This window comes from Muntiacus reevesi, chromosome X, assembly GCF_963930625.1.
Source record: "Muntiacus reevesi chromosome X, mMunRee1.1, whole genome shotgun sequence".
In the NCBI taxonomy this organism is placed as follows: domain Eukaryota; kingdom Metazoa; phylum Chordata; class Mammalia; order Artiodactyla; family Cervidae; genus Muntiacus; species Muntiacus reevesi.
Window position 1 is genome coordinate 103,373,172 of NC_089271.1, and position 24,951 is coordinate 103,398,122.

The 24,951-nt window shown below is 35.7% G+C and overlaps 1 protein-coding gene across 1 annotated transcript in view; it reads right to left on the minus strand.

The window, feature by feature from the left end:
• The window catches only part of LOC136154645 (probable ATP-dependent RNA helicase DDX4), a 68,281-nt gene that overhangs the window by 3,971 nt on the left and 39,359 nt on the right, over positions 1-24,951 (minus strand). Inside the window, exons 8-18 of the mRNA XM_065916846.1 lie at positions 23,613-23,714; positions 22,587-22,667; positions 21,235-21,282; positions 18,294-18,341; positions 18,143-18,190; positions 17,402-17,544; positions 16,633-16,785; positions 14,664-14,818; positions 12,086-12,215; positions 10,534-10,700; positions 6,149-6,294 (exon numbers count right to left, since the gene is read on the minus strand). Coding sequence (XP_065772918.1) covers positions 6,149-6,294; positions 10,534-10,700; positions 12,086-12,215; positions 14,664-14,818; positions 16,633-16,785; positions 17,402-17,544; positions 18,143-18,190; positions 18,294-18,341; positions 21,235-21,282; positions 22,587-22,667; positions 23,613-23,714 — 1,221 coding nt within the window. The remainder of the gene's footprint in view (positions 1-6,148; positions 6,295-10,533; positions 10,701-12,085; positions 12,216-14,663; positions 14,819-16,632; positions 16,786-17,401; positions 17,545-18,142; positions 18,191-18,293; positions 18,342-21,234; positions 21,283-22,586; positions 22,668-23,612; positions 23,715-24,951) is intronic.

Genomic DNA, 24,951 nt, shown 5'->3' on the forward strand with positions numbered 1-24,951 from the left:
CCAGGCAAGATACTGAATGGAACTTTCTAAGTGACATAGTAGGACTGCAAGAAGGAAGGTTTTAAAGGTGATATTTAATCTCAGATATCAGACAACCAGGTAGGAAATCAAGAGAATAACTGATTCTCATAGTAATAAATGAGCTATATCCTTGAGACATAGTCATTTTACTAATGAGTCATCATTTTATGTTTTATCAAAAATTATCTTTCAACAGTTTTGGAGATCATCCATCAAGATGCCCAATGCCAAAACTGATTCATTTGATACAGTCAGGTACATAATACTACCATGCAGCTTAAAGCCCTGATCTCATCTTTTCCTGGTCCCCCAGTGTGAATCCCAAAATGGTAATAAAAATTTAACTCCGCTGACACTTTCTCTGTTTTTTCCTCTGCTACAAAGTTCGGATTTTTTTCTAGTTCAGGTAATAAGCTATATCCCTTCAGTGGCAGAGATAACGAAAATTTAGTTTTATGATCAGACCATTTTGTGATCTTTGTAGATGGATTAATGAATTACAACTACTTATTCTGTGAGGTGAAATATAATACAGAATTCATTTTGTTGGTCCATTATGAACTAAAGTTAATTAATTGACCTATAGCTTAAGCGACAGAACTGAAGCTATCAGCTTTTTATGTATCTACAATTCAGAAAGAGGTTTATCTACCACTGTACATAATCTTTATGTTAATACTCTATGGACGAGTGTTAACAAACATAAAGCCTCTTAAAGGAGCTCAATTCTGACTGGTTTACACAAATAAATTAGAGAATTTATAGAAATCCATAATTCTAAAAACTATGATTCTAAAAATTCCAGAAATCTAAAATTCCCAGAAAATAGAGAAATTGACTCACAATACTCTAACTATTGGAGAAGGAAATGGCAACCCACTCCAGTATTCTTGCCTGGAGAATCCCATGGACAGAGGGGCCTGGCAGGCCATGGTTCATAGGGTCGCAGAGAGTGGGACACGACTGAAGCAACTAAGCACCCACTCTATATCAAATTAAAAACTCTTCCTATAGCAACTAAGCAGAAATATTTTAAGATCCCAAGTTCTCATAAATAAGTGAAACTTTTGATAAACAAGACTAACTTAATAACTTTGGTTTTAAAAATATGCAAGTCCTTTCTCCAATTTATCAGTGTTGAGTAGGAAACAAACATATCTTACTTTACTTGGGTTTTTCTTAATGTATGAAGATTTGCCAATCAAATTAATATTCTCCATAATGTTTAACTGTATGAAAATGTAAATCTGTGTTCAACTAAACTGACTATTCAACATTATCTACTGTTTTGCATACTGTCATCTGAAGATAATTTCCAGGATCTTTGGCTTTATGGTTAAGTTAAAACAGTAGACTATACTGAGTTAATTAAACTGACAATCACTGAATATTTAGGATAGAATTTGCTTGTTGTTTTTCATATATTATAGAGAGGAAATATCTTTGAGTCATAATAAGGAAGATACTGAATTTTGCTACTTTAAGTGTAAAGGGATATGTGCGGTGTAGAAAGTAGGATAGAAAGTTCATGAGTTCTGGTAGTCAGCCTCAATGTCTCTGTATGGTATCTCTCAACTGTCCATCCCTGCCTCTAGTTTTCTCTATGAAACAGAAGTGAACTTTGGTTAAAAGTAATAATTAACCTAAGTGGTCGAGACTACACAAGGAGTAATATTGACCAAGAAACATAAACTGTTTTTTTTTAAAATTTTTTTTTTCATTTATCTTTATTAGTTGGAGGCTAATTACTTTACAATAGTGGTTTTTGCATTACATTGACATGAACAGCCATTTTTGCATTTATTTTTCAAGGAAAGAAAAAGCAAAATTTCCCTAAAGTTGCAGCTCTCAAAATTTTGGTCTATGACTCTTTTAAACTCAAAAAATTATCAACAATCCCAGAGAGTTTTAGCTACGTGGGTTGTAACAACTAACATTTACGATCCTGAAAACTAAAACGAAAAATTTTTTTAAAATATTTACTGGAACATTCTGCATGTTAAAATAATTTTAGTGTAATTATGAAAATTGTTTTTACCTCACAGACTCCTTGAGAGCATCTCAGGGAACCTGAGAAGGATTCATTTTGTCCTAAAGTGTCAGTTTGCTCCAGAATGTGAAAAATGCACAATGAAAGATAAAACTTGGAAACTGAATTTTATACCAGTTTATAATATGTGACTATTACAAAAAAGCTATGTGCTTGTCTTAAGTCACTTCAGTGGTGTCCGACTCTTTCTGACACCATGGACTGTAGCCTGCCAGGCAACTCTGTCCATGGGATTCTCCAGGCAAGAATACTGCAGTAGGCTGCCATGTCCTCCTCCAGGGGGCATCTACGTGACCTAGGGATCAAAACCATCTCCTGCGTATCCTACACTGCAGGCTGATTCTTTACCACCGAGCCACCAGGAAAGCACCCCAAAAAAAGAAAAAAAAAAAAAAAGGATGAAATATGTTAAAATATTAACAAATTCAATCAATTTGCACGGAACTATTTCCTGATTTACTGTTTAATGCCTTTACTTACAATATGAAAGGTTCTTCTTTCTTCTTTCTGTTCCTTATAATCAGCCTATATAGCAGAGATTCTTTTGACTTTATTATGTCTTTGGTTGTTTAAAGAGAAAAAGACCTTTATGAAAGAGCTTTTGTTCTTTATAACCACGTTATCTTCTACTCTTATTTTTAAATGCTTTGTCACTTCAATTAAATTACTGCCTAAGAACTAAGTAATCTTACACTAGTAAAATGTTCAACTCTCCTCTGACAACTTTTGATTTTGTCTTTTTTAAGATCAGCTATAAAATTAGACTTAACAGAAGCAAAAGATATTAAGAAGAGCTGGTAAGAATACACAGAAGAACTGTACAAAAAAGATCTTCACGACCCAGATAATCATGATAGTGTGATCACTCACCTAGACCCAGACATCCTGGAATGTGAAGTCAAGTGGGCCTTAGGAAGATTCACTACAAACAACGCTAGTGGAGGAGCTATTTCAAATCCTAGAAGATGATTCTGTGAAAATGCTGCACTCAACATGCCAGTAAATTTGGAAAACTCAGCAGTGGCCACAGGACTGGAAAAGGTCAGTTTTCATTCCAATCCCAAAGAAAGGCAACGCCAAAGAATGCTCAAACTACCTCACAATTGCACTCATCTCACACGCTAGTAAAGTAATGCTCAAAATTCTCCAAGCCAGGCTTCAGCAATACGTGAACCATGAACTTCCAGATGTTCAAGCTGGTTTTAGAAAAGGCAGAGGAAGCAGAGATCAAATTGCCAACATTCACTGGATCATCAAAAAAGCAAGAGTTTCAGAAAAACATCTATTTCTGCTTTATTGACTATGCCAAAACCTTTGACTGTGTGGCTCACAATAAACTGAGGAAAATTCTGAAAGAGATGGGAATATCAGACCACCTGACCTGCCTCTTGAGAAATCTGTATGCAGGTCGGGAAGCAACAGTTAGAACTGGACATGGAAGAACAGACTGGTTCCAAATAGGAAAAGGAGTATGTCATGACTGTCTACTGGCACCCTGCTTATTTAACTTATATGCAGAGTACATCATGAGAAACACTGGGCTGGAGGAAGCACAAGCTGGAATCAAGATTGCCAGGAGAAATATCAATAAACTTAGATATGCAGATGACACCACCCTTATGGCAGAAAATGAAGAAGAACTAAAGAGCCTCTTGCTGAAAGTGAAAGAGGAGAGTACAAAATTGGCTTAAAGCTCAACATCCAGAAAACTAAGATCATGGCATCTGGTCCCATCACTTCATGGCAAATAGATGGGGAAACAGAGGAAGTAGTGGCTGCTGACTTTATTTTTCTGGGCTCCAAAGTCACTGCAGATGGTGACTGCAGCCATGAAATTAAAAGACACTTACTCCTTGGAAGGAATGTTATGACCAACCTAGACAGCATATTAAAAAGCAAAGACATTACTTTGTCAACAAAGTCCGTCTAGTCAAGGCTGTGGTTTTTCCAGTGGTCGTGTATGGATGTCAGAGTTGGACTGTGAAGAAAGCTGAGCACCGAAGAATTGATGCTTTTGAACTGTGGTGTTGGAGAAGACTCTTGAGAGTCCCTTGGACTGCAAGGAGATCCAATCAGTCTATCCTAAAGGAGATCAGTCCTGGGTGTTCATTGGTAGGACTGATGTTGAAGGTGAAACTCCATTACTTTGGCCACCTGATGTGAAGAGTTGACTCATGTGAAAAGACCCTGATGCTGGGAGGGATGGGGGGCAGGAGGAGAAGGGATGACAGAGGATGAGATGGCTGGACGGCATCACCGAGTCGATGGACATGAGTTTGAGTAAACTCTGGGAGTTGGTGATGGACAGGGAGGCCTGGCGTGCTGCGGTTCATGGGGTCACAGAGTCGGACACGACTGAGCGACTGAAATGAACTGAACTGATACTACTATGAAATAATGAAACCTATACATTTTAAAAGCAGAAGAGGAAAGCTACCAGATTTAAGTTAATGATTAGAAAAAGAGATAAATTTATATGAATAAAATATGATATGCAGCATAACATTTCTATGCAAAATAAAAAGAAACCAAGAATAATAAATTATGAACTATAAAACATTTACCCTTTCAAATAATATAGAAGTATACCAATAGTGCTTACATGCTGACCTCAAAGGTTTCCCAAAGGGAAACCAGCACTTTTGAAACACTATCTTCAGCTGAATTATTCTCAAACTTCATTCCATAAATTCATATATAAAAAGTCTTCAGCACTTGTCTTCCCAGTGCACCAAAGTGCTTGGGGCTAGTGCACTGGGACCCAGAGGGATCGGGTGGAAAGGGAGGTGGAAGGGGGGATCAGGATGGGGAATACATGTAAATCCATGGCTGATTCATGTCAATGTATGGCAAAAACCACTGCAATACTGTAAAGTAATTAACCTCCAACTAATAAAGATAAATGAAAAAAAGGACTTAGGATAACTATACTACAAATGTGCTCTAACTTCACCAAAACCATGTATTACTTCTCTCCTGTTGCATTTGGAACTTCAATTTATACTGGGCAAGTTATCTGACATCTCTGTATTTCAGTGCCCACAATCTTAAAATGAGGATGACAAACCCCACCCTCAGAAGGTTGTTTTGTGGATTAAATGAGTGAACACATGTAAAACAATCAGAATAGTATATGGCACACAGCAAATATTATTTTGCATGCAACAGTACATGCTATGAAACATATCATGAAGTAAAACTAACAACATTTCTCAAACTCAAGATGAATATTTGTTTTTTAAAAGTTTTTTTTTTTATATAAAACTCAGAAAAAACTGAAGACTAGAAGCCTTTTAAAAGCATTTCCAAATCAACTTTTTCTTATTGTTGGAAATTAGACAGCTTCTTGCCTTTTTATTCCCCATTCCTAACACTGACTTCAAACTGAAACAGACACTTAAAATGGAGGATGAGGAGAAAGGATCCATATAATACATTTAGCCTGTGAGGCAACAAAAAATATTAAAATGGCCATATTATAAAATTTTATTTCTAGGCACAAACCAAAGCTATCTCAATCAAACAAAGAAATACAACTTTCCATTAAAACTGGCTTTTTTTCAAGGGAGGGATAGAGTTTCTCATTAACATTGTAAGGAATAGAATTAGACCTTTAAAGTCCCTTCTAGCTCCAAAATTCTTTGACTATATGAATACAGGAAGCCTTAGAGAGCAAAAACTGGGAATTAGAAAAACAGCAAAGATATTACTTTTAGTGGAGTAAATAGAGATTAATGTAAAGATACGTTACTAATCCTTTCTATTTTCTAAAACAAGAACATATATATTTCTGCTGGAATAGTTTTTGGTCAAGCACTGTTAAAGTCTCAAACTCCTCCTATCTTTTTTTAACACTTATAGAGGAGAAAGGACTATGCTGCTGCTGCTAAGTCACGTCAGTCGTGTCCAACTCTGTGTGATCCCATAGACGAATCAAATCATAATAAACAGCACTTTAGAGGAAGAGGAAACAGTGAAAACTTATTTAACGCATGCCAAATCATCTTAAAGTCATTTCTAAAAGTAATTTTTGTAAAAATCAAAATCATGACAAAAGATAATCAACATAAGATATACCTATGTTTTGTAGAATTCCAACAAGTTTTTCTCTTTTTGAGTACTGGCCAACTTGAAGAATGGTCTGCTGAACATCTGTACATGCGCCACCCACTTGTCCAACGGCAACAAACAAATAATTTGACTTTAAAAACTTCCCAGCCAACCTTGAAAGACAAAAGAGTATTCCTTAACTTATTCTCTTCTATTAATACTAATAATATTCACTGAATTTCTGCAAGTGTTACTTCAACATTTATAAGCCAGCTTATAACATTTATAAGCCAGATTACAACAGTCATAATAAGAGATGGTAGATATTACATCATCCAAGTATTACTTTCAAATATCATTGTAAAATGTTAGCATTTTTCAAAACATTTATTACAAATGAAAAAGTCTGTGTCAAACGATGGGTAAGTAATTTCAACTGGAAGCCCTGACCACACGAAACTATAGAAAATGTGTATACAACAATAATAAAAAGTATGCTAAACTATCAGACTACAACAAGCAGGAATTTTTTAATTAAAGATTAAAATGCAAACCTACAGCAAAAATTCTGTTCTTCATTCATCACCTTCATATATGTTATTTAAAAGAGCTGTTCCCTGAAAATATGAGCTGTTAAATTAGTATACTCCAAATGAACTATAATATTCTAAGCAAACCAGATCTTAAGTCAATACTTTTCACATCATGACACAGAAAATGATAATACCTGTAGAGCATAACTGGTGAAAAAACTGAGACCAGGTGAACAGGCCAGGGGCTAGGCCACACCAAGCTGCAGATGCTCTCCCCAAAGTTTGAGGGTATCAGCATCCTGACACACACGACTCACGGATAATATATCATGAAGAAGCCCTGCTTTAGATCACAGCAACATGGGGTGGGGAGCAGCGGAATTGCCAATTACAGAGCAAGTTTGGGAGGAAAAAAGTGAGGTCATGGAGCAGTCCTCCTCTCTCCTACATAGCAATTTCCTACTTTCTAGTTATCTCCTAGCATATCAAGAAAATAGTTCAAACTCTGCAGATCTAGAATCTTAATAAATCACTGCTGCTTCTTTTTCATCTGCTCTCTTACCATAAAAGAAAAACTTCTTGTTCATACACTACTTCTAGAGTCAAGAACCCTTTCATCCAGGCACAAACCTTGAAATTATCTGAAATTCTTAATTATCAATCATCCTTTACACTCATTAAAATATATACTGAGTGCCTCATGTGAGGTATATGTGGTGTAAGGTATTGTGTGTATAAAGATGAATATGATGGTCTCTGCCTGTGTTGCTCATATCAAACAGCATAAATATAGCTATATGAAAGCAATTACTATAATTTAAAAATATTTTATTAAGTTTACTATTTACATATTTTAATTATTCAATGCTTTACTATAGTAAGTTAGTGCTACAATAGTTAACATTGATTGGACCTTACTATATTACAAGAAAACTGCAAAGTGTTTTAAATAGTTTCTTTCAAAAGACACAGGGTTCCTTTACAAGACGGGCAGGAAATGGATGAAATGATGTCTATTAATTCATGTCATGAATTAATGTCTATTGATTCATGTCAATGTATGGCAAAACCCACTACAATACTGTAAACTAATTAGCCTCCATCGAATAAAAATAAATGGAAAAAATTAAAAAAAGAAAAAAACCATTAAAAATAATTTAAAAAAATAAATCTTTTTTAAAGTTTTTTTTTTTTTTTAAAGAGTCTTCAAGTTTAAAGCTTGATCTAAGGAAGCAGCAAGCAAGAACATGAAACAGGGATGACTAAGGAAAAGCCCTCTATGCAGAAGGAAAGAAGAAATAAGGATAAATAATGAAGAGGAACAGAATTTGGCTTGCGTAGCCAATAGGAAATACTCTAAATAAACCAGGAAAACATCATTCCAAGGAATAAAGTGGCAAATGAAGCAAAAATTGTCACATATAAAAGTATTTAAAAGCTGGTTAGTCTGTGGAAATGGAAAGACATGGGAGAATTTATTTTAAATAAATGACGATAGAGATCAGACTTAGTTTTGCTATTTTAACAGCCCAAAAGTCAAACTACAGACATATTAGAAAGCTACTATCAATGAGCAGAGGGGAACTGAAAAGGACCTAAAATAAGGTGGTAAACAGAGAAGAAACTAACAAATTTGCAATATTTTAGAGATCACTGCCAAGTTGAATACTTTTGAAGAGCGGAGATAAAGGAATATGAGGGAGGAATCAACATGCTTCAGATGACTTTGGTTTCGAAAGACCTCGACGCCAACAAGGAAAACTGGAAAGATAAAAAGAGGGAGTTGAAGAAGAGGTTCAATTTTGTACCTGATGAACATGAGTTACTGGTGATTCATCGAAGAGGAAAAATAATCCTGAAGAGTTAAATCTAAAAGTCTGAAGCCGAGGAGAGAGATTAAGCATACAGGTAATAATCAGGCTGTTTTTTTTAAAAAATACTAACTTATACAAGTTAGTACATTAACTTATACAAGTTTCTTCATGTATTTTGAATATTAATCCCTCATTGAACATATTGTTTACAAATATCTTCTCCCAATCAGTACACTGTCTTTGGGTTTCTTCATGATTTCTTTCATAGCGTAAGACGAACAACCCAAGTTTTTTAAATGGGCAGAGGTCCTGAATAGACATTTTCCCAAATAAGACATACAGATGGCCAATAGGCATGTGAAAAAATGCTCAATAACACTAATCATCAGGGAAATGCAAATCAAAAACTACAATGAGATATCACCGCACACCTGTCAGAATGGCTATTATCATAAAGACAAGAAATAACGAGGGTTGGCAAGATGTGGAGAAAAGAGAATCCACATGCACTGATGGTGGGCGCGTAAACTGGTACAGCCGCTATAGAAAACAGAATGGGCATTTTTCAAAAAATTCAAAATACAACTACCTTAGGAAGCAATTCCACTACTGAGTAGCTATCTGAAGAAAATGAAATCACTAAAATGAAAAGATACATGTTTCCCAATGTTTATAGCAGCATTATTTACAATAAACAAGATATGAAAACAACTTAAGTGTCCATCAACAGATGAATGGATAAAGAAGAAGTGGTACACACACACACAATGGAATATTACTCAGCCATAGAAAATAATGAAAATTTTGCCATCTTCAATAACATGGATGAACCCAGAGGTTAATTATACTTAGTAAAATATGTCAGAAAAAAGCAAATACTGTATGGTTTCACTTGGAAGTGGAATCTAAAAAATAAAACGAAGGAACAAACATAACAAAACAAACAGACTCAGATACTGAGAATAAACCAATGGTCACCAAAAGGGAGGGGGCCAGGAGAGTAGTAAAAGAGGTGAAAAGGATTGAGTTACAAACTATGAGGCATAAAATAAGTTACAAAGACAGAATGTACAGCATAAGGAACATACTTAACATTTTATAACTTTGTATGGAATATATTTTATAAAATATTAAATTACTAAGTTGTACACTTGAAACTAATATAATATTGTAAATCAACTATACTTCAATCAAAAATTACAGGTATAAGTTTGGGAGTGCATACAGGTAGAAATGCAAGCCAAGGATATGGATGCCACAATGGTTCAGGGAATATGCAGAATGTGAAAAATGGACTTCAGATGGAATAATAGGCAATTTATAACATTTAAAAGCAGATAGTAAAGCAATCATTCAGTAGGAACCAAAGATCTTTATGGAGCATGTGGGTCTGGGAACCAAGGGATACAAGCTAGAGTGGCCCATTTACCATCACTCCCAGTGACCCACATGGGAGATTGTGCTCACTGCACCAACTATAAGTATTGGAGGTCTTGGTTCCCAAAGAGAGAACAGTTCCACCAGAGAAAACAGGGGTTTTACTGAACTGTATAAGCTAGACCTGCTGTATGGGTACTTCAGGTTCCCTCTTGCTAAGGGATTAGCAGGCAGAAAGAAGAGTCACCATTCTCGCAGGAATATGTCATGCGAACCTCAGAACTCACAGACCACACAGTGTATATATGATACTCAGATATCTGTCAACAATTAGTACATACATTTTCTAACACAAGTTCAATTCCCCCAAACTCTATAATTTGGGGTCAAAGAGGGGGCACCACCATAAAAATAATTTCATTTAGTAAGCACTTACTAAATCCTAGCGAGGTGCTACGTGCTCTCATTTTCTCACTCACACAACCACATACACTAATAACATGTGATGCTAATGCAAAGCCAGGGATTAAGGTAAGAAACAATGAAAAATATAGTGAACTTTTTAGAAATACTTTTACTTTTAAACTATCCATGTTATAATCTCTCAAGAATAAGATATTCACATTGTTTCTCCTGCTGTAAAACCATTTTAGTACACAGCAGCTACTTCTAAGAAGAAAAAATTTACCTTTGAATTTCTTCTGGAAAAGTTGCACTGAACATAAGGGTCTGACGCTGTTCCTTTGACGGCATTCCTGGGCAGGAAATTAACTTTTTCATCTCTGGTCCAAAACCCATATCCAGCATGTGATCAGCTTCATCCAAGACTAAGTATTTGACTTGTCTGAGACCAATCTTTTAGGATATTTTCAAGGGTTAGAGCAGAGAGTGCATACTAGTTAGTACAGTAGTTGATATATTCAATGAAAATATTCTCATCAAGTCTAACTATTAATATATTCTCAAAGATGAAGATTAGAAATCAATGCATACAATGATGAGACCACTGTTATGGTTAGCTAATAGTATTAGCGTTCATTTCATTTCTCAATTTTGTCTTATAAAACATTTCATAAAACTGAAAGAAACCAAAACATTTAGATCAGTATTACACAATAGACCTTTCTGTAATCACTTAAATATTCTATATCTTCAGTATTAGCCAGTAGCCATATGCAGCTATTAAGCACTTGAAATGAAGTTAGTGTGCCTGAAGAACGAACTTTTAATTTTATATCAGTTAAAATGTAAATATCCACACGTAGCTAGTGACTACTGTATTGGACAGCACATATCTAGATTATATCATCTGATAAAGTCAGGCTATTTAATGTAAGAAAGAAAATTTCTTAATAGCATGACATTATCAAATGGCCTATAACTGACAAATTTATTTCTAACTCCTTTAAACCCTTAATAAATCCCCAATTCTCTAACCACTCAGCAACAAATGGAAAACTTTTCTTACCTATCATGAATATTTAGTGCTAAAAACAGAAGCACATATTTGCAAAAATAAAACAAGTGATTTTGTTACCCTATGGAAGATGGGAAACAAGGTGGGAAATCAAGGTGAATTTCTCTGGATACTCTTAATAAGTACCCTAAGAAAAATTCCTTTCTGCAGAAAGAGCATATTTTTAATAATCCCTTTAAAGAACAGCCTTAAAAAGCAAAGCAGGGTCATGAAAGTGAACTGAAAATACTGATACAGTGATGTAATAATGTGGTATGTGAAAACGGAAAATAAATAGCCCTCAAATCGCTCTCCAAAGACAGAAACTTAACAATCCTGATAATATCACTCTCACACTTAAAACAGGAGAAAAAATTACTGATACCACAAAGGTTTTCTTCCAGGAAAAAAAAAAAAAAAAATGATTTCCTCAAGACATATACGAAACTAGCAAAAAGCATTGACTTCATTTTTCTCCCAGTAGAGTGGGTCTAGGATATGGATTCTGGATTCAGATCCAGATTCTAACCCTATCACTTACTAGAGCTAACTTAGAGATTAAAATAAATTACATAATCTCACTAAAAGTTTGTTTTCCCAAGTATAAAATGGAAAATACTATTTACCTATTTGTATTAAAAGAAAGCATTCAGGGAACCAGATGGGAGCCTAACATACAAATGGTGCTGTAATGAACATACATGTCTTTACACAAGTTCCTCTCTTTCCCAAACAAAACAATTACTAATCAATCTCACAATCCTGTTATCCCTCTAGAGCCTACCTTTTCTTTGCCTATGATATCCATCAGTCTCCCAGGAGTAGCACATAATATATTACAGCCTTGTACTATTTGTCGAATTGAATGCCTCAACGGGGTTCCCCCATATGTGACAACTGCTCTTATGCAAGTCCTATTGACAATAAAAATAAATGTCATTTTCTAGTTGCTTGAAAATTAGTCATTTGTTTTTAATGAGATGTAAAATAAAATCCATGAAGAAAAAGCTAATACATTCAACATTCTTTTACAATTCTTCCCAGAAAGTTGAAAAGCTGAGGGAAAAAATATTTGCAACCTGCCTGACAGAGCTCTTCAAAAACAATGATAAACACAACCAACACCCATACAACAGGCCAACAATATGACAGTATGAACAAATGTTCATTAAAAATACAGACGGTTTTTAAACACTTTAAGTTCAATATTACTTTTTAAAGCAATAATGCAAAACAAATGAAGTCTAACAAAATTTTCCCTCAAGTGTGATAATGTCATGTCAGCCAGTGTAGGGAAACTGGCACTCAGGGGGATAAACTGATATAATCTCTTTCACAATTTTAGTCTCTATTAAAATTTTAAAACTTATTCTTCCCAATAAATTAAGGAATTTTCCCTTCAGATACATCCCCACAAAGGGGTAAAGATGACTGTGTAATATATTCACTGCTAACATGATTTTTAGTATCAAAAGACTGAAAATTATCTAACAAGAAAAAACAGAATTATAGGCCTTCCGTACAAAGAACACTGAGCATCTATAAAGATGAGTACAGTTCTATAGTAAGTGTTAGCTCCAACATATACCATTTTTTTTAAAGGATGGCAACCAAGCTTAGTATGCTAGGATCTCTTGAGAGGAGGATTAAAGTGCATACATGTGCACCAGCTCTTTCTATACTATTTCACATAAAACCATAATAGTGTGTAAACTCTGAAGAGGAGGATTAAAGATAGACAGTTAGACACTTCTCAGTTTTTTGCCACAAAAATGTTCCAACAAATATCCACACACTAATACACATTTTGTGCATACATATTATCTGAAATATTATTGTTTTTTTTTTTTAAAAAGAAAACTTTTATCTTTTACTTGATTTAAAAGCTCGAAGAGCAACACAGTACATGGGGGTCAGTAAGAAATAAACACTGGTATAAGCAATGAACATCTACTTCTTACAAAAAAAGATCTGTCAAGCTTGACATTAAAAGAATTTTAATAATTTTAGTTTTTTCTCCTCTAATTTCAAACAAACTGATTTATACAAAATAAAAGCTGAAGGTTCTAGATAGAAAGCTCTAAAGAACTGTACAGAAAAAGACTAATATACCAACAGATAAATGGGTAGACAACAAATGGATAATTCACAGGGAAAATGTACAAAGCATTCAAAAAGTAGTTCAACCTCTCAATAACCAAATAAATGAAAACATGAAGATAGCTGTAGTGATTTTAAAATATGTACACAAATTCTTCAATACACCTTCCTTTAAATATAGATCCTAACTCCCTCCTCCAAAGATGTGTGCAAGGCTGGCTTCATAGGTATAGAACCTGTGCAGTAATACAGAGTCCTATGCTTAAAAAAGACCTGAACTTGGTTTAATATTCTATTTGCTGCTTTAAAATTCATCCTAATTTTTTAACAAAGGACCTTGTACTTTCATTTTGGGCTAGTTCTCACAAATTATATAGCCAGTCCTGAGGATGAGCTAGATTTAGTGACCTGTTTAGTAAGGAACAGAGTACAGCAAAAGTGACTGCAACTGTCTTACAAAAGTCACAGAAACCTCCTCCTTGCTCTTTCTCACTGACCCTTCAATCTAATGAAGCCAGCTGTCATTTCCTAGAGACAACCATTCTTACAGAGAGATCCAATAAAGCCAGATGACTATAATTCTGGATGACATCTTGTCTGCAACCTCTTGAGATGCCAAGCCAGAAACACCCAGCTAAACCGTTCCTCAATTCCTAACCCTCAGAAACTGTAAATAATATGTATTGTTTTGAGCAACTAGGTTTTAAGGTGAGCAGCAACAGATAACTAATCCAACACCAAATAGTGGCAAAGTGTACAGTGAAGCTGGTATTTTCAAATACTGCTGGTAGAATGCAAGCTTTAAAATAACTTCATATTTTTAACAGTAAATCTATAGAAACAACTTAAATCTCCCAAATAGAGAAATAAAATACAAACACATGGACAATCTTACAGTGATTAAAAATTAGGTCTGATTGTTAAATAAGCAGTTATCCATTTTATGAAGTTACGGGTTAAAGGAGAGAAAATTATTAGGAACACCATAAACTCATGTTTAAACATATACTTAAAAACTACCAGAAAACACATGAATATGTACACTGTCTTATTGTTCTACTTCTATCACCATCCGATTTTTAATAAGCATTTAAAAAAATAGATTCTATAAACAAGATTATGAAAAAGTCAACTTCAGTCAGGTAACACCACATTAAATTATATGACTGCATTCTTTTTCATGTACTGAGTTCCTCCCAAAATAAATACAATAATTCTCTAAAGAAAAACTTGTTTGTGAGTGGCATTCCAGATGTACTTACCCAAAAGAAAATTTTCTGGCTTCCGAATAGATCTGACTGATCAACTCTCGAGTTGGTGCTACAATAATACACTCTGGTTCCTGCAGTTCTTTAGAATGACTGGCAGTTGTTCCATCACGCATCATATGAGCCAAAATTGGCAAGAGAAAAGCTGCCTAGAAGTTAAATTGCATAACTTACAAATTTATAGGGAATCATCCTTTTCCCTATGGCAACCTATTCCTCATGTCTTTATATCCCTTAGCTTCTTCTTTCATCTTTTTGATAAATTTAAAATGCGAAAGGGAAATAATATTTATTTCAATGAGTATCTAACATTTTGGTCATCATTCTCATATTATACAATATAAGATGTTTGATAAAGTTAATCTATCTTATGAAACTATCTTTTGTGTTTTTTAAAAAACAAACACAACCAAAGATTCTACATAAACAAACATTAACTTATTTTGAGAGGTAAATGAGGAATGTAGCATTTAGTATAAATGATTCCTTTTGAGGTAGAAATAAAATCAGAATGCATGACAAAAGTGGTCCACAAGAGCAAAAATTGGGAAAGCATTCATTTGACTCACTAAACATATCACCCTCATAAACGTTACATATGGCAAGAGAAACATGGTGCTACAGTTTTCTTATTAAATAAGACACTAAAATCTACCTCCAAAACCACATTTAAGTCACACATTAGCTGCTATATTGTACAGCTTATTTTCACTTATTTTCCTTTCAACTCTACTATGGAGAATTTTCAAGACTAATATAGTATGAAGCAAGACTATGATCCTGGAAATGACAGTCTTTAATGCTCATCTCATGGAACCCTATTTAATTCACAAATCTCACAGTTTAGTCCTAAGACCAACTGGGTCCCATCAGAGTTCTTTTAGAATTAGCATAGCCAGAGGTCACTTCGTACTAAGGACCAGGTACAGTACATAGACAACAACAGTACATACAGCTATTTCTCATTCTCTTGACTCCAAAACTGTATCAGCTATTACACTGTTGTTGTTAGTGGCCAACTCGTGTCCAACTCTTTTTGACCCCATGGACTGCAGTACATCAGGTTGCTTTACTATCTCTCGGGGTTTGCTCAGACTCATGTCCATTGAGTTGGTGATGCCATCCAACCATCTCATCCTCTGTCGTCCCCTTCTCCTCCTGCCTTAATCTTTCCCAGCATCAGGATCTTTTCCAATGAGGTGGCTCTTCACATCAGGTAGCCAAAGTATTGGTGCTTCAGCATCAGTCCTTGCAGTGAATATTCAGGACTAATTTCTTTTAGGATCGATTGCTTTGATCTCCCTGCTGTCCAAGGGACTCTCAAGAGTCTCCTCCAGCACCACAGTTTGAAAGCATCAATTCTTTGGCTTTCAGCCTTCTTTAAGGCTCTCACATCCATACATGACTATTGGAAAAAACTTAGCTTTGACTGTAAGGACCTTTGTAAGCAAAGTGGCAAATTTCTGCTTTTTAAAATGCTGTCTAGGTTTGTCATAGCTTTTCTTCCAAGGAGGAAGTGTCTTTTAATTTCGTGGCTGTAGTCACCGTCCACAGTGATTCTGGAGCCCAAGATAATAAAATCTGTCACTGTTCCCACTTTTTGTTTTCCATCTATTTGCCATGAAGTGATGGGAAAAACTTTACATTACATAAATTATTTTTCCCATGCTCTTATAATCAAAGGTCTTATAACCTTTGGTGCTTTGACTCTCAGTTATTAAATATTATGTCCCACAGAAGGAGCTGAATACACTTATAAACATCTATGAACTGCAAAACACTACTCTAGAAATAGTTCAAAATTCTTTCGTCAAAAGTACACAAACTTCAATAAAACCAGAAATCAGAGGCAAAAACATGAGTATTTATGGCAGTTCACTAAAATCATCTACTTGGGAAGAACCAAAGTTCAAAAAGTGACAGCTTGAATACTAGGCTAAACATATGTAGGGAAGTGACTTACAGTCTTTCCAGAGCCTGTCTGAGCACATGCCATCAAATCTCGTCCTCCTAGTATAATAGGAATACTGTATTTTTGCACAGGAGTAAGCTTAGTATAACCAGCTTTAGCAATGTTCTTATTCAATATCTGACAAAGATTAGCTTCTTCAAAAGTCTAAAAAAAATCAGGGGGCAGTGGTTAAATTCCATGTATCATACACTAGTCATGCCATAAACATATTCCATTTGAATTAGTTTCAAGTTGTTAATTCTATTTTATGTAATACATATGCCCCCATTCAAAAGTAATATCTAGAACCTCTATGCGACTACTTGATAGAATTAAGGAATATTCCATATAGACAATGGCTCTAAAACCTTTTTCAGCACCCTTAAAACCTGTGAGATACAAATAACTCTGATCAATGAAAACGGTTCATTATCAACAGGGAACTCTGGGCTCCCCGATTCCTTAGAAAATCACTCCTCTAAGATGCACTTTCTCACATACGTAGAAAGCAGAAATATTGAATCTTTAGGAAAAGTAACCTTTTTAATAAATTTAAATGAAGTTTCCATCCTAGTTTGAGGAGGTGGGGAGGAAATATAGTACCCTCCCTTTCAATACAGCAATTAATTATAATGTAGATGTTAGATATGATTCTAAATTTCTCATTAAATACTAAAGATGAAGTTTTTGTATTCTTTAATATCAAATTAAAGAAATGTTCCACATTTTTAAAAAAGAAAGTTTGTCTCACAGCCATTACAGAAACAATTATTACACTGACCAGAATTGCTGGTGGTGGATCATGTCCAGATACTTCTACAAGAATAGTATCATATTTGTCAAAGTTTATGCCTGTCTGATAATGTGCAAAGATGGACTCCTCATCGTCAGGTGGAGGAGGTGGTACGTAGGTCACTTTTCGTCCTCAGAATTTAAAAGAAAATTTACATTATAAGGATTAAAATAAAAATAAAAGGGAAAACAGACAAAAACCAACAAACTCAAATTCAAAACAACATGCAAATTCCTGGGCTTCGCTGGTGGCTCACTGGTGAAGAATCCACCTGCCAATGCAGGAAACACGAGTTCGATTCCTGCCCCAGGAAAACCTCACATGCCACAGAGCAACTAAGCCCATGCGCAGCCTGTGCGCTAGAGCCCAGGAGCTGCAACTACTGAGCCCATGTATCACAACTACTGAAGCCCGTGCACCTTAGAGCCCATGCTCTGCATCAAGAAAAGCCACCACAATGAGAAGACCACAACTAGAGAGGAGCCCTCAGTCTCCGCAACTAGAGAAAAGCCTGTGCAGCAACGAAGACCCAGCACAGTCAAAAGTAAATAAATAAAATTACAAAACAAAGTTCCCAAGGTTTACCATTAAAGTTTTTACTTCAAACTTTTTAAAGTTATCTCTTTAAATATTCTGCATTTGTATATATATATATATATATATATATATATATATATATATACACTAATGTAATATACATTTATGTGGATCACACAAAAATTAACATACCCTGAGTGTCACCACTTTCTCCTCCTTTAGCTTCTGACTTCCAAGAATCTTAAAAGGAATCAAACGAAAACAAGACAAATGGTTTTTAAAATCGAGGGGTAAAACAATACTCACTATAAAAATCAAATACCTGATCTAAAGTAAAACTTACTCTTTCCAGAGCCTGTAATTACTTCTTCATTTAAACCTTTGTAACCACCTATTAAAGAAACACACAGTGACAGCCAGTTAATATACAAGACTGTGTATATCTTTATTTTTGTTGTTTGTTTTCAAAGAGAAAAAGTTCTAAACATGGATGGTCCCTTCGAACAAATAATATTTGAGACAATTAAGATAAATAGAATCCTGAATATTTTAAGTTCCCTTAGCATTCAAAATGCTGACTTTATGCAGATTACAATGTTATAACATATTAGTATCTCCTTGTTTAAGCTGTTTTGTCTCTTTCCTATTCCTATATTCCTCAACAAAGGAATATATTTTCTAAGAGGAACTAAAAGTCCATCTCTGCTTAGTCCATATAGGTTCTATGATTTGCTAGAACTCGGAATACAGTCAAAACTATAGCTGTGACTTATTACATAGAAAAGATATGAAGCAAAATGAGCAAAGGAAAAAAGGGTATGGACAAAAGGCCAGAGAAGACCAGGTGCAAGCTTTTAAGAGTCACTCCCACTGGGGTCATACAGGACGAGTTGTGACAACATGCTGAAAATGTTTACCAGAGCAATTTAGAGATTCAATATTCAGGGTTCTTATGAGGGGCTGATAAAGCAGGCAGGCACCTTCTGCCTGGCATGTACCAAATTTCCCAACTCCCAGAAGAAAAGGGGGTATTCATCATAAACCACATTGTTTTACAAACCACTTAGGTACAGTGGACCACTCACACTGGTTAAGGGTGTTGAGACCCCTCCCAAAATCCAAGTTCCCAGAAGCCAGGGAAGGGTCTTGTAAGAAGGACTTTCCAAGAAGACCAGTCAGGCCTATCATGTTAACTCTTTTCCACACACTACATTTCTGGTTTCTAGACAAGGAGTCACTGACTGTGCCACTTTCAGGTACTAACACAGAAAGAATCAGGACTGTATTAGCTTTGGAAGGCTAACACATAGCACTTTTATATGTGCACTCTCTAATTTTCCTGTCTTGTATGTCCACAGGTCTTCAAACCCCTTTTCAAACAAGATCTAAGAATTTGTATAAAATATGGTTTAGTCATTCATAATCTTTTTCTACACTGGAGAAACCAAGAATCTGAAAGAGTGAAGCAGGGAAAAGTGGTTCAAGGGAACTGCCACTCTGAATGCTCTCAGACTAATAATGATCACAGAATTTTTCAGAGATATTAAACCAGCTTTATTGTTTCACTAGTCTGGAAAATATTTTAACTTTTATATGAAAGTTAAGCATTTTTAACTCTGAGATTTTTCTAATAGTATAAAACTATCTATAGTGAACTTTCTTTTTCCCCGACACCAAGCTAACTATCTCATAAGAAAGATTAATATAAGAATCTGTAAACATAGATTACATCTCAGTCTTTAACATTTGCATGGTAACTCCCATTTTATGGTTATGTTATTTATTAAGCAGTTATTTATTGATGAATTTTAGGTGATTTTCAGTTTTCACATATTATACATGAAGCTTAAGTGAGCATCCTTTTACATGCACTGAGCATATACACCTACAGTATATAATGGAACTGCTGGATTAAAGAGTAGTAGTAAACAACTGGCGTCCCCTGGAGAAGGAAATGACAAACCCACTCCAGTATTCTTGCCTGGAAAATCCCATGGACAGATGAGCCTGGTGGGCTATAGTCCACAGGGTTGCAAGAGTCAGACACAACACAGCGACTAAACAACAAAAGTAAACAACTTCTCCAAACTGGCCGTGCAAATGTATACTCCTCAAAGTGTGTATAAAAGCACCAACAGTTACCTTTAACTTCAAAATTTAAACTTGGATTACAGTCATTTTAACCACTTACAGGTAAACCAAATAAGAACTCACCTCGTCCACTCCCACGACCACTTCTGCTTTGGAAAGTGTCACCATTACCTGTAAGGCATTGTTTTACAGAAATATTCAGAGGAAACACAGCTCCTCTTCAAGCACATAAAATATATAGCTATTTCTTTTCAAATATTGAGTAATTTCTCAGGATTCCTAGACCCTTAACCCACCCATCTCCTAATTCTATATTTAACTAAAACCTTTTTCTCGTCTGAACATTTTATTTAAACACTTCATATTTAGGACAATTTCGGGTTCACAGAAACATTAAGAGGAAAATGCAGAGACTTCCCAGATACGTCCAGTCCTCACACCTGCATACTCCACACCCCCCTGACATAATCAACGCTCCCCACAAGAGAGGTATTTTGTTACAGTTGATAAACCTATACTGGCACAACATAATCACCCAAAGTCCATGGTTTACATTACAGCTCATTCATGGTACTATACAGTGTTATTTTATGTTTGCAAAAATCTATCATGGCATGTCTCCATCATTATAGTATCATACACAGTAACTTCACTACCCGAAAAATTCTCAGTGCTCTGTCTGTTCATCCCTTCCCTGACCCCTAGCAACCACGCAATTTTTCTCAGCCCTCTTCTTACAGTTTTGCCTTTTACAGAATGTCATACAGAGTTGGAATCAAACAGTACACTGTCTTTTCAGATTGGCTTCTTTCACTCAGTAGCACATATTTAGAGCTTCCCCAGTGGCTCAGCAGTAAAGAATCTGCGTGCAATGCAGGAGTCACAGGAGATGCAGGTTCAATCCCTGGGTTGGCAAGATCCCCTAGAGGAGGGCATGGCAACCCACTATAATATTTCTGCCTAGAGAATCCCATGGACAGAGGAGCCTGGTGGGCTATAGTCCACAGGGTTGCAAGAGTCAGACACAACACAGCGACTAAACAACAAAAGTAAACAACTTCTCCAAGCTGGCCGTGCAAATGTATACTCCTCAAAGTGTGTATAAAAGCACCAACAGTTACCTTTAACTTCAAAATTTAAACTTGGATTACAGTCATTTTAACCACTTACAGGTAAACCAAATAGGAACTCACCTCGTCCACTCCCACGACCACTTCTGCTTTGGAAAGTGTCACCATTACCTGTAAGGCATTGTTTTACAGAAATATTCAGAGGAAACACAGCTCCTCTTCAAGCACATAAAATATATAGCTATTTCTTTTCAAATACTGAGTAATTTCTCAGGATTCCTAGAACCTTAACCCACCCATCTCCTAATTCTATATTTAACTAAAACCTTTTTCTCGTCTGAAAATTTTGTTTAAACACTTCATTTTTTAGGGCAATTTCAGGTTCACAGAAACATTAAGAGGAAAATGTAGAGACTTCCCAGATACTTCCAGTCCTCACACCTGCATACTCCACACCCCCCTGACATAATCAACGCTCCCCACAAGAGAGGTATTTTGTTACAGTTGATAAACCTATACTGGCACATCACAATCACCCAAAGTCCATGGTTTACATTAAAGCTCATTCATGGTACTGTACAGTGATTTTTATGTTTGCAAAAACATATCATGGCATGTCTCCATCATTATAGTATCATACACAGTAACTTCACTACCCGAAAAATTCTCAGTGCTCTGTCTGTTCATCCCTTCCCTGACCCCTAGCAACCACGCAATTTTTTTCAGCCCTCTTCTTACAGTTTTGCCTTTTACAGAATGTCATACAGAGTTGGAATCATACTGTATACTGTCTTTTCAGACTGGCTTCTTTCACTCAGTAGCACATATTTAGAGCTTCCCCACTGGCTCAGCAGTAAAGAATCTGCCTGCAATGCAGGAGTCACAGGAGACGCAGGTTCATCCCTGGGTTGGCAAGATCCCCTGGAGGAGGGCATGGCAACCCACTATAATAATCCTGCCTAGAGAGTCCCATGGACAGAGGAGCCTGGTGAGCTATAGTCCATGGGGTTGCAAAGAATCTGACACAACTGAAGTGACTTAGCAAGCATGCAGTACGCATTTAAGGCTCCTCCACGTCTTTTCAGGCTTCATATAGCTCATTTCTTTTTAATACCACAGTTCATTTAACTACTTTTAATTATTTCATCAACAGGATGCTTTTTTTCCCCCACATTCTCCTCAAATGCCCTCACAATCCTTTCTTTGAAACCAAAGTAAACTTCATTTTCCTTCTTCTAATTAAAACTATAATTTATATCTCAAATTAACTGGTAGATAAGAAAGGGAATAATTCTCAGAGCACAAATTTGATAAGGGAGGAAAAATTGTCCATTTTCTTTTTACCTACAAATCTACAAAGCAGAGATAATCATGAACCAACATAATATACTTAAAAATATATATTAGGTTCAATAATCCTAGAGCTAAAAGCAAATGTGAATGATTAATATTCAGTAGTAAATACTATTTCTCACCTGCACCACTTAATGCTGATCTTTTAGAACCAAAAATGCCACCAGAGCACTGGGATCTCTCATCTTGTTCATAATCGCACTCTAGATTACAGATTAAAAATTTAGATTATCTTACTTTTAAAAACTTTTAAGTCATGCAGTAAAAAGAAAAAAATCAATTTATGGTGCCATAAGTTAAAAAGATGCAGGATAAAATAATTTATTTTTAACAGAAATCATAGTGTTTTTGAAGTATCACACAGAAGGATCTTTCATAAATTATTTCCTTCAATTATACATTACTTTCTCAAAATTTTATTAAAATTATCTTATAAAATTAATCAGAGCTAATACTACACCACAATATGATATAAGCAAGTTAAATTACCTTTGAAAAGCAGCACTGTTGCTGCCCCTCAAAATTTCACATTACATAATCTTACTGCTTATTCTCCAGAATAGCATCCCTTCGTACCCACTGCACTCAAATCAAACTTTATCAGTCTTAAACAGCAACCCTGTGGATCTCTTCACTTTTCAAAAAGTGACAATTCACTAATCTGCTACATATCTATTAAATCATTATATCAGTTTACGTTCTTATTTTCACTATTCTGTTCTCCTCTGTTAAGAGAGACATGCATTCCAAAAGTGACTTCAGGAGACAATATCTTAGCACCAAGGAAAGACGACTGGAAAAATCTAGGTAGAAAGCCACACTGGTATAAGAAGGTATAATGGAATCATGAGAATGCCACTTATTTGTAAGGTCAGCCATCTTTATCAAAGCTCTAAAACGCTTCACAGCATGTAATATTAAAGAACTGCATCACACAAACTGTTAGAAAATTCACATACTCTCATTTAATCTATAAGGAATTACGTACGTCTACAAAATAATATTTTGCATAGCATAAGTGATTATGTACCTGCCAGCCATTATACTAAACCGTTCTCATAAAGTCATAATAAGCTTATATGTGATAGGTGTTATTTTTAATCATTTCTTTAATAAATGAAGCACAGTATTTGCAATCCACTACTAACTTGAACTTCCTAGACCAGATCCTCCAAGGCAGCCTCGGAAACTACCTCTTCCACCTCTTCCGGACGATCCTGAAGCTTCTGAATCACTGCCGACTTGATAACCTATAATATTAAAACACAAACACACAAATGACACAGAAACCAACAAAGAAATCTTGGGGACATGGTGGCCAAGTTAATTTAAGCCTTGCATAACTCAATGACTTTAATATTTTAAGTCATCAACAGATACTTACTAAAGAGAAATGCTGTGTTTGACCTATAAATGTTCAACTTTACCAGTAAATAAACAAAAGCTATGATCCTTTTTTTTTTTTTTTAAATCCACTGTGTGCTTTGCGAACAAAACCTAAACATGACTAAAAAGAAAAAGTGACACCTATAAACCCTGTGGTGTTGGAGAAGACTCTTGAGAGTCCCTTGGACTGCAAGGACATCAAACCAGTCAATCCTAAAGCAAATAACTCCTGATTATTCATTGGAAGGACTGATGCTGAAGCTGAAACTCCAATATTTTGGCCACCTGATGCGAAGAACTGACTCATTGGAAAAGACCCTGATGCTGGGAGAGATTGAAGATGGGAGGAGAAGGGGATGACAGAGGATAAGATGGCTGGATGGCATCACCGACTCAACGGACATGAGTTTGAACAAGCTATGGGTGCTGGTGATGGACAGGGAAGCCTGGTGTGCTGAGACCACAGGGTCACAGAGAGCCTGAGTGACTGAACTGAACTGAATGTCCTGAAAATATCAATTAGGCCTAACTGTCCTAATATGTCATCTAGGATCTCTGTTGCCTTATCGATTTTCTGTCTGGAAGATTTGTCCACTGACGTCAGTGAGGTGTTAAAGTCTCCTCTATGATTGTATTCCCATCCATTTCTTCCTTTAGGTCTGTTAGTATTTGCTTTCTATATTTCAGTTCAGTTCAGTTGGGCAGTCTTGTCTGACTCTTTGTGACCCCACTGGACTTCCCATCTCTCAGAATTTTCCACAGTTTATTGTGATCCACACAGTCGAAGGCTTTGGCATAGTCAATAAAGCAGAAATAGACATTTTTCTGGAACTCTCGTGCTTTTTCGATGATCCAGCAGATATTGGCAATTTGATCTCTGCTTCCTCTGCCGCTTCTAAAACCAGCTTGAATATCTGGAAGCTCACGGTTCACGTATTGGTGAAGCCTCTCTTGGAGAATTTTGAGCATTACTTTGCTAGCGTGTGAGATGAGTGCAATTGTGCAGTAGTTTGAGCATCCTTTGGTATTGCCTTTCTTTGGGATTGGAATGAAAACTGACCTTTTCCAGTCCTGTGGCCACTGCTGAGTTTTCCAAATTTG